General features: G+C 56.3%; 1 protein-coding gene across 1 annotated transcript; it reads left to right on the top strand.

Annotated features, from left to right (window-relative positions):
• Positions 1 to 6,020: 6,020 nt before the first annotated feature.
• Positions 6,021 to 8,968, top strand: TPBGL (trophoblast glycoprotein like). Its single transcript, XM_059929458.1, has one exon. It carries the CDS (start codon positions 6,269 to 6,271, stop codon positions 7,445 to 7,447), a length of 1,179 nt encoding a protein of 392 aa, XP_059785441.1. The 5' UTR covers positions 6,021 to 6,268; the 3' UTR covers positions 7,448 to 8,968.
• The last annotated feature ends 1,921 nt before the right edge of the window (positions 8,969 to 10,889 follow it).

The raw sequence follows: 10,889 nt of genomic DNA, 5'->3' as shown, positions 1-10,889 counted from the left end.
CAGATAGGCAGGTTGCATTGGGGAACATTAATATAACAACCTACCGCAGGCTCTAAGTGCTTCACCACCATTCATATTACCAACACCATAAGAGTCTTATGTTCTGATTCAAACAGACCATGGCTCTATGGCTCTCGGAGTCTGTGGTTCTTAGAATTCAATGTTTTGATTCTAAGATTCTGTAATTTTAGAAGTAGAAGGCTTGGTACAGCTCAGGAGGCTCATGAGGACCCAAGAGGATGGTCGGGAAGTCGAGCAAAGTAAGGTGACTCCCAGACTAAGCAGGAACCCACACGCCTCTTCCATTCCCGTCCCTCAGCCCCCAATTTCCCGCTAGAGCAGGCAGTGGGATGAGCTGGGAATCAGAAGTCCTAGATTATAGACCTTGTTCCATCATTAGTCTGAGGTGACCCCAAGCACAGCTCTTAACTGCCCAGTGTTCTCATATAACCAATGGAGATATCAATCCCTGTCTTCCAAATGACACAGAACAGTGGTGAAGCCAGGAGAACTGGGCCCACGAACTTCCATCATCAGGAGCCTGACCCTGACACAGCTTAGGAAGAGGGTTTTGCTCCCAACTTCTCAAATTATATCTGCAGCTGCTGAGACCCTGAGTTTTAAGGAAGCCAAGCTTTAAATATGTTATTGCCCTTTGTCTGTCCTAACCCCTACCTGCAGAAGAAAGGAAGGGGGTTGGGGAGGAGGGGAAAAAAGAATCCAGCTCAGCTCCTTTCCCTTTCCCCCACCCACTTCTGTCCCTGACTTACACTGGAATCCTGGGGCCAGACCCTGCCTGGCCTTGAGCCTCAGTCTGCTCTGCCCTTTAGCCTCCCCAAGAAGAGGATGGAGGCAAAAAGCAGCTCCGTGAGAGGAGACCTAGACCTAGACCAGGGCAGCAGCTCATGAAATGTAACAGCTAGAGGGACTAGTGGCAACCCACAGGCTGAACCACCTTGTAGCACAGGTGAGGAAATAGAAGCCCAGAGAGGGATAGGGACCTGCTCAAAGTCCCACAGCCAGCCAGCAGCAGACGAAGACCAAAAGCCAGGTGGGGTCATCCTCTTTTGTAAACTTCAGTTTCCAATTCTAAACTGGGGATAACAAACCCAACCTGGGGCACCACTTAGAAACTGTAAAGCACAGTGCAAAGGTAGTAAGAAATCGGGTTTTTTCCCCATGGCCTGGAAGTCTGGGTGGAGGAGGGTGGGTTGAGGCGCAGGCAGGCAGCACTTACGACTTTCAGAGGATTCATCCAACTCATTTAGTCTAGCCTTTCCCCAGAGGCCCAGGCCACAGAGTGGAGGAGGAGGGTATTAAATATCGGAGAGTTATTTAAAAGCTGGTTGCCCGCCCCTCAGAAGCAGAGTGTGGCCTCTGCTGACTCAATGGAGAAAATGAATCTTGGGTCTATGGATCTTCCTGTGTCTCATGGCAGTGGGGGGAGGGGGAATGAGAAATGGGAACAGCAGAGCCTGCAGTGGAGTGTTCCCCTCCCCACCAGCGCAGAAGCCACACGAGAGAACCTGGGGCCTCCCCCACTACCTAGTGCCTGAGCTTCATCATGTCAGGCCTGCGGGGCTGCTCCTCCACTTGCCTCAGAGAAAGAGGGGGCAGAGGGAAAGGGAGGCCAGCGTGAGGGCCGCCAGGATAAAGGGAGCCTGGATTGCAGGCTGCTACAGCATCAGACTTAGGAGGACCCACAGCCCATCCTACCACTGCTTTATAATTTGGGGGCGGGGGCAAGTTCAAGGTCACACGTTAAGAAGGTGGGGGCACCAACTTGAGCAAGTCACAGCATTACCTTCCCCTCCATGACCCTCATCCCTAAAAGGCCAAGGGGCACAGGATTCAAAAGCCCTCCGAGATCAGCCCGTGCACACACACACCTTTGAAGAGAGGGAAACAGAGCTGGAAAGGCAGACTTGTCTGCGGGCTCCAGTAACATTGAGTTGCCCCTAATGGACAAAATGGAGCTGGAGGCAGACGGCGAAGGGCTACCTGCTGGGTGACCTCAGGGAAGTTGAAAACCTCTCCAGGCTCCCTACCAAGGCTTAGTGGAGCTTATAGAGGGTAGGGCCTTTGCAGGGAGAAAAGGGTGTAGGAGCTGGGGTTTAGGGGACGGAACAGCTCCTTGAAAGGCTGAGAGGGGCTCTGGGACCTAGTGGGGTAATAAACTCAAGAATTGGGGTCCAGCGTGGCTGACATGGGGGATTCTCAACCTAGCACAGGGCAGACAGGATCATTCTGCCTGGGTGGGGCTGGGGTGATTCATTTGCTGAGTCCTAAGGAAACCCTGAGTGCCTGCACTCTTTGCCCACAGGCTCCCCTGGGATCTGACCCAGTCACACTCCCTAGAGAGAGAACCTAGGATGGGGAGGGCTGCGGCAAAGGAGATGAGCAGGAAACCTGAGCTCCTGTCAGGCTCGGGTCCCAGTTAGCTGTGCAACCTTGAGGAAAGCACTTGACCTTTCTGGGAGGCTGTCTACTGGTGTAAAGTGTAGATGGAGGATCTTCACCTAGCTTGCTTCACAAGGGTAGATCGAGCCAGAGATTTTTAAATCATTATTTCATTTAGTAAATGTTCCCTGGTGCCTTCTCCATGCTGGAACTCTGAGCTGTGTGCTGACAACACAAGAAATCAGACAGTTCTGAGCCCCAATTGCTGACAGTCAGGGGGCTCAGGAGAGCTCTAGCCCTCGGATCACGCAATGAAGTTCAAAGGAGAGAGAAGGAAGCCATGAAGGCTTCCTGGAGGGGACAGAACTCAAGCTGAGCCCTGAGGGACAGTAGGCTGGACTGGAGAAATAGAATCAAGGGGAGAGAGCACCTCATGTGGGGCAAACAGTGAGCAATACACTCGATGCATCAGAGAATAAACACACAGCCTCAGACGCAACTGGACATACATTTATTGAACACCTACTGCATACTGAACACTGACAATGCCAAGACGGAGCGGGCTGTTCCTCCAGAGAACAGAGACCCCCAAATGGCTCACAGACTTGGTTCTGGGGGAACCTGGACAGAGAAAAGGAACACCTGCACAAAATGGAGGGTGGGGAGAAGGCAGGGTAGAGGCATATACGGAGACAGCAAGTGGAGACTCACTCCTTTTACTATCTACCATGAATTTGAGGTATTGGGAGATGAAGGAAGATGGAACAGAGCAAAACGACATGGGAACTAATTACTCTCAGAAAAGGGCAATGCCTCATCTACAGTCACATGGATGCTAGGTGCCCAGACCCTAATGATATGGCTTTTCTTGTTTCAAAACCTTTTCCCTTCATGTTATCACAATAGCTCTGAAAGGACCAGGAATGACAGGAATTCAAAAGCCCACCTACTTTGCAGAAGTAGAAGCTGACAGCCCAGAGGTGGAGAGACGTCCAAGGTCACACCAGACCCACCCTGGCATCTGTTCTTGGCCTCAGATTCCTGGGGTCAGGATGAAATTTCCCTGTGGTGCTGGCCCCTCTCAGATGCAGCTACTACCTTGGACAAAGCCCTGGGCAAGGACCCTGGGGCCAGGTTTCTAGGCAAAGCCCTGAGGACCACAGGCTTTGTGGCAAGTCCCTGGCCCTCTGGCCTCACCTCCTCATTTATAAAACACAGTCATTGCCTTGTTCTCTGCCACCTGATGGTCCTAGGTTCCCTCTGGTCCTCCTTTCCCCAACTGAGGTGTCTAGCACCTGCACACACACCCCAACCCCCTACCACCAAAGCTGCCTGCTACTCAGCAGGCATCAGCCCATCAGAAACCAGCCGTCATGGGACCTGGGGAGGGAGATCTGGCCTTGGCAGTTGGTCTGTGATTTCTTAGTGGCTGGAGGCAGAAGGGGCTCTATGCAGCAGGACAGAAAAGCAAAGACCTTTTCATTCATTTACAAACATTTACTGCACAGTCTCTTGTGCTAGTCCCTGTATCGGAAACACAATAGTGAAGAAGAGCCAGTGTCTCCCACTGGGGGAGATGTCATGGCTGCGGCTTGGAGCTGATGTGGGCCAGGACTGGGGTGAGTGCAAGAGCTGAGGGCCCAGCCTCAGTGGCATCTGTTTGAGCTCTTGTGCCCATATGAGAAAAGACACCACACCCTGTTAATTCCACAGAACGAGGGCATGGTGGAGGGCAGGCGTGGGCTCAGAGTGTGTTGGCCGACCTCTGGATACATGTGCTTGCACGCATGAGTCTGTAAGCTTGCCCCTCTGAGAACACACCCAGGCACTTGCATGGCCCCAGAGGTAGGAAGGTTCAAATATGTATGTGATTATGAATCTACGGACACAAGCCAGGATGCACTCAAACCTATGTTTATATGTGCACACGTACGAATGAGCCTGAATGTACTTGCAAGAGGCACATCTGAGGCTGCCTGGAGCTGTGCACAAGCTTATGCAAGCCTTCCTATGCATGTGTATGCACACCCAAGTGAGCATGAGTGTGTGTGTGTGCTTACATGTGAACACACCTAGGTCTGTTTACGTGCTAAGCTTGCTTCTATGTGTACAAGTGAATGTACAACCGCACATGTACATCTGTACAGACATGTCCAACATGCTTGTGCAAGTTACTATTCTCATCCGCCAATACTTGGGAGTGACAATGGGGACAGGGGAGAGAAAGGGGAAGGAGAAGGGGAGGCCACCCCCCCACCCCCAGCATCAACAGCCCTGGGCCTTAACAATGGCCCTTGTCTGAGACCCAGGCCACTGCAGGGTCTACGTCTTCTCCTACCTCTTCTCCTTAAGTGGTGTTGATCTGTTGGTTGATCAGTTAAATATAACCTCAGGGAAGGAGTCAACCCAACAATCCCTAATTCAGGTGAAAGAGAATGACTCTTAGGTTGGGGGGAGCCTCTATCCCAACCAGCTCTGCTGATACCAGAAGGGCTTTCGGATCAAGTGTCAGCCTCTCCAGCCTGAATAATTCATGCCAAGGCAAGGAGTGCTCCCTTCTCAGGAGTCTGTCCCTTTAAATCAGGTCTGGAGCTTCCCAGTTCTGGAAAAAAAAAAAAAAAAATCCAGAACAAAACAAACCTATAAACAGCTCAGCCCTGGCCCCTTCTGAGACCCCCACTCCCTGCTGCAAAATCTGCTCCCGGTCTCACAAACCCTCCTACCCATTCAGTATTTACAGGTGAGGTACCCTGGAGGGGAGGAGGGGCAGCTGATGGTATCCAACAACCCTAAGGTCCCTGAGACCCAGAATAGCCTAGCGGGGGTACCAAGGTGCTGGGGCAGGGAGGGTACAGCAAAGAGCTGAATCACCACACCCACCGGGTCCCCCGGCCTAGGAAAGTGCCTGGGGGAAAAGTCCAGCCTGGTGGAGGAAATCAGATGGAAGAACTCCCGGCAGAGCAGCCAGTGACTTGGGGGGAGGAGAGGTGGAAGGAGGAGGGGATGTCGCTGACTTCCTCGGGGTGGATGGGGTGGGGTGGAGAAGACGTTGGTCTCCCGGGACTTGCAGGGGTGTTGGCCGAGCCAGGCCTGATGTAACTGGGGTGGCAGAGGAGGGGGCTGAGGCTGGGGATTTTCCTCACTCCTAGCACAGCCCTCTCCCTGATCACAAGGATAAGGAAGAGGCTGAAAAATGAGGAACTTTCCCAGCCCACCCCTCATCCCTGCCTGCGCTGGTAGGAGGAGCCTTAAAGTCCTCCCCCCAAATTCTCGGCCGGTGATGCTGACCCACCTGCCTGCTCTCCCGAGCCCGGCCCCACCCTACCCGACACGTCCCAGAGAGGGAGGGGGAAGGTACCAGCCCAAACGCGGCGGGTAGGGGGAGATGAGGGGCAAATAAGTCAGAACCTCGGAGAGCCAAACTTCTCAGCGGTCCGGGAGCCGAGAGGGGGGAAGAGAAAGAGCAGCAGCCTAAAGCCCTGGTTCTCGGGAGCCTCCCACCCCGCCTCTCCGCAAGGAGGGCGCGGAGACACCGCCGGGGGCGGAGGAGGAGGCCGGGAGGCGGGGAGGGGGGAGGCAAACCCTGCCCACTCGGCTCCAAGCCCAGAACGGCCGCGGAAGCCGGAGGCCGGTGCGCAGGGCGAAGAGGGCACCGGGGGCGGGGGGCTCCGCTCCCCGCCTGACCCCTCTCGCCCCAGCCAGGAAAGTGAAGGCTCCTCGGACTATAGAGCCAGCGGAAGGACCGACCACAGCCGCCGGGCGCTCCCGATCGAGGACTTGCCCCACCCGCCCCCCTCCCCGCCCCCAAGGGGCTCCGAACTCACTGGTGAGCGCGGCGGCCCGGGCGCTGGATGCGGGGGCAGCCGTGATGGCCCCGCGCGCGGGACAGCCGGAGCACTGGGGCCCGCTGCTGCCGGGGCTGCTGCTCGTGGCGGCGGCGCTGAGCCGACCCGCCGCGCCCTGTCCCTTCCAGTGCTACTGCTTCGGCGGCCCCAAGCTGATGTTGCGCTGCGCGTCGGGCGCCGAGCTCCGGCAGCCGCCGCGGGACGTGCCACCCGACGCGCGCAACCTCACCATCGTGGGCGCCAACCTGACTGTGCTGCGCGCGGCCGCCTTCGCCGGCGGGGACGCGGACGGGGAGGAGGCGGAGGCGGAGGCGGCGGGCGGCGTGCGCCTGCCGCTCCTGACCGCTCTGCGCCTCACGCACAACAACATCGAGATGGTGGAGGACGGCGCCTTCGACGGGCTGCCCAGCCTGGCGGCGCTCGACCTGAGCCACAACCCGCTGCGCGCCCTGGGCGGCGACGCCTTCCGCGGGCTGCCCGCGCTGCGCTCGCTGCAGCTTAACCACGCGCTGGCGCGGGGCGGCCCCGCGCTGTTGGCCGCGCTGGACGCCGCGCTCGCCCCGCTCGACGAGCTGCGCCTCCTGGGCCTGTCGGGCAACGCGCTTAGCCGCTTGCCGTCCGCCGCGCTGCGCCGGCCGCGCCTGGAGCAGCTGGACGCGCGCCTCAACGCGTTGGCCGGCCTGGGCCCCGACGAGCTGCGCGCGCTCGAGCGCGATGGCGACCTCCCCGCGCCGCGCCTGCTGCTCGCCGACAACCCCCTGCGTTGCGGCTGCGCTGCGCGCCCCCTGCTGGCCTGGCTGCGCAACGCCACGGAGCGCGTACCCGACGCGCGGCGCCTGCGCTGCGCCTCCCCGCGAGCGCTGTACGACCGGCCTTTCCTGGACCTGGACGAGGCGGGGCTGCGCTGCGCCGAAGGCGACGCCGACGGTCGCGGGGAAGAAGTGGAACTTGCCGGCCCAGAGCTGGAAGCCTCCTACGTCTTCTTCGGGCTGGTTCTGGCGCTCATCGGCCTCATCTTCCTAATGGTGCTCTACCTAAACCGCCGTGGCATCCAGCGCTGGATGCGCAACTTGCGCGAGGCGTGCCGGGACCAGATGGAGGGCTACCACTACCGCTACGAGCAGGACGCAGACCCGCGCCGCGCTCCCGCCCCGGCCGCCCCCGCCGGTTCTGGGGCCACTTCCCCCGGTTCGGGCCTCTGAGCTTCGCTTGATGGGACTTGGGGGCCACCCCTGCCAGCTGATGACCTGTCCCGAGGCCGTGGGTATGAGACACCCGCGAGCTTGGGGCTTTGAGACCTACCCCTGACCGATCTGAGACCTTTGGATTATGGCATCTCCCCCACCTGGAGGCCCCAAGCTGTACCCGCCTCCCCAGCCTCTGAGAGCTGTCACCATCAAAGACCCAGAGACACTTCTGATTCCAGAAACCCCGTCCACCCATCCCAAGCTCTGACAGCCCTCCTGAACCACCAGAAGCACCACCCCCCCCCCCTTTCAGCACTCACCCAGAGACCCTGTCCTTCAATCCGAAGGCCCTGGGACTGCTTCCACTACCCTGTGCTTTGAACCCAGACCTCTCAGCAGGAAACATCCCCCTAGACTACACTCCAGCTTGCAACCCTCGGCTCCCTTCGAGGGCTCGGGGACCCTCACATCCCATTCTGGTCTCAGAAGCAGAGCAACCCCACCAGAAGGTTTCTGTGGACTTTGAGCCTTTTTTCTCGTTTCGGAGCTCTTAACTCTCCATCCTGCATAGAGACCTGCATCCCAGGAGTCTGAGGGTTGGGCACCCTCCCCCAATCTGAGGATGTATTTCATACCACCCACCACCCCAGCTCTTGCTCAGGCCCCTCCCTTCCTTGGCCCAGGCTTGGGGTTCAGCTCTTCTCTGTCTCTCCCATCCCAGGGACGGGCACACCCCTTTATAGCCTTCACGTGGAGCTGATCCTCAGCCTTCCCCACTTTTGGCTCTGATACCCTAATACTCAGTCCTTGTCCCCAATCTCAAACTCTCAGCTCTTCACCCCTATCTGAGTTTCTTCCCCCGGCCCAAGTCTTAGGCTCTCAATTCCTCCTACATCCATCGCTTGCACTCAGAACCCACACTGCCACTCACTGGGTCAGGGTCCAGTGAGGAATCCATCCCTGGGATATGCCCAGCCCCCTTTCCTCTTAGGATGAGCTCTCTAGCCCTGCAAAACAGGCGCAGATGCGAAGCACCCCGCAGCCATACTAGCAGATCCCCATGGGAGATCCTGGAGGAGAGAGTCCTGGGGGTGCAAAGTAGATGGTCTGGCCTCACAACCAGGGTCACCTGACCATTGTGCCACAGAGAGGGGTGGGGGAGGGGCTCTGAAGGGCTGGGAGCTGCTGGCCACATGCTCTTTCCCACCCATGTGACTCTTCTCCCTTGGAGAGTCCTCTCTGCCACCTCCTCACCCCGGCCCCACCCCCCCGTATGCCTTCTGGAAGAGGAAGGGAAAAGCCCTCCGATACAGGGTCAGAGCCTCAGCGCCCTGCCTTCTGCATGATCCCAAAGCACAACTGGTGAGTGGGAGGGGGCCGCCTCTCCCTGACTCCCACCCCCTGGGTCAGGCAGAATGGCTGGCCTGTGCTGCCTCTGCACACAGGAAGTCACCCTCCTTCAACATATTGCCTTGAGGCCTGCCTTCCCACCCCACCCTGGAAATCTGGATCTCCCTTGGGCAGTTTTCTATAAAGTCTGCAATAATCTCAGATACTCTGCTCTTGTAAACGGTGCCATGTCATTCCTGCTGACCTTGGGTCATTAAAGGGGGTGGGAGGGGACACTTAGAGCAGTTTAGACCTTCCTGAGGTGAAGCAGTGACTCTTGATGTCTTCTCCTGGACTGTGGGAGAAGAAAAGGGCTCTGACTGTACATAGTAAGCTTGAGGCTAGACACATGGAGGGACTTCCCATTGGGATGGCATTGCTCTCCAAGTCAGTTCGCTTTTTATGCTGAGATAGTGTTATCCGCAGCCAGGGTGGGATCCTGCACTTCCTCTACAACCTCTTACCCTTCGGTTCCTCATCACTGCGGTGGGGTGGAGGGTCACGGGGGAGATGTAGTTGGACTGACAAACACTAGCATCAGACGAGGCTATCAGGGAGAAAATCCAGCTGCAGAGAATCAGAGGCAGTTAATTCAGACGGAAAAGAGGAGGAATCATTATTTGCTGCTTCGGCATCATCCCCTCTGTTGAACTACCTGGTACTCCCTTACGTCCTGTGTCACGCCACGCTCTCCTGGCTAGAGGGTAAAGACCTGCACCTTGGATATGTGAGAGGCTGAGAGGAGAGGTAGCCTAGCAGTGGGGGGCGTGGATAAAATAGCCCCTTGAGATATGTGGAACAAGGAGACAGGTGGGTTCTGGGCCAGTAGGGCCAGGATAAGAGGCTGTCTCCTACCTCAAGCTGGATTATTTTACATTCAGGGTCTCAGAGCCCTAGAACCACATGGCAGAAGCCTAGAATTCTGGCATTTTAGAATCTTAGGGTTGTGTAATTCTAGAATTTGTGTCTTCTAACCATTGAAAGGGACCTCAGAGGTAACGTGGGAAGCCTCATAAACTGTGTCAACAAGGAGCTCCCTCTCTCGAGGAGCTCGCTCCCCCCCCCACCTCCTGGGAGCATCCCTTTCAGTGCCAGAGAAGTCTGCCTGGGGCTCCCTGACAGTCCCAGCTTTGCCTTGAGGCCAGGAGCACACCTCACCCCAGGACAGCTCTTCACAGAGTGGTTGGCAGTGCACGAGCCTCCTTATCTTCTCCCAGCAAATTCCCTACCCCTCCTCCCAGTCATTCCTCGTGAGAAGGGGTTAAATTCTCTTGAAGCATTCCCATCCGTCAGTGACCTTCAAAGGGTGCTTTGCCAGTCCCGCAGGAGAAAATAGTGATGTTCTCTCTAACACAGGTTAGAGAACTGTTGTCTCTAACAGGGCACCCTGCCCAACCCCCCCCACCCCACCCCCCACCCCCACCCCCCAGTTCCAAAGATGTAATGTAATGTAGCCTAAGACTACAGTAAGTCCTGACAAATAAAACATGCTGGTAGTTGTGGTACACTGTCAGCAAAAATCTTTGAGGGTTTTAGGTGAGAGCTGATGCTAAGCTAAATATCAAGTCAATAGTTGTCAAAAATCAACTAATTGAGTACCTAATGTATGCCAATTGACATTTAACCTTAGTGCCATTCACTGACTCCCATTAAATGTTGTCTCTGAGCAGCTTCCCTTCTTGTAGCCTGTCAGTGGCCTTTGGCTTTATGGAACTATCAGCAGGGCCCCAGGGCCCCAGCCTCCTCTGCAAATCCAGCCATTTTCTTAGTCTCAACTAAATACAACTTTGCCAGTCCTAGGAAAGCTAATGACCCAGGGGAGAAATTCTATTCAATCAAGTTGTAGAGAAAAGAAGTCCCAGGAAACCATGAGAACTCAGAGTAAGGGCCCCTGTACCCAGCCTAGGGAAATTTCTTAAAGTCATATTTGAGCAGGGTTTTGAGGGATGAGTAGGAGTTTGCAGAACAGAGAAAGATCAGAAGTATCAGTTGTACAAAGGCCTAGATGCAGGAAGATCTGTTAGTCTGATAATTCAAGAAGACCATTAATGGCTGGGGGTAGCTAGGA

Source organism: Balaenoptera ricei, chromosome 8, assembly GCF_028023285.1.
Source record: "Balaenoptera ricei isolate mBalRic1 chromosome 8, mBalRic1.hap2, whole genome shotgun sequence".
NCBI lineage: Eukaryota > Metazoa > Chordata > Mammalia > Artiodactyla > Balaenopteridae > Balaenoptera > Balaenoptera ricei.
The sequence above is the reverse complement of the archived record's forward strand: the minus strand, read 5'-3'. Positions and strand labels throughout refer to the sequence as shown.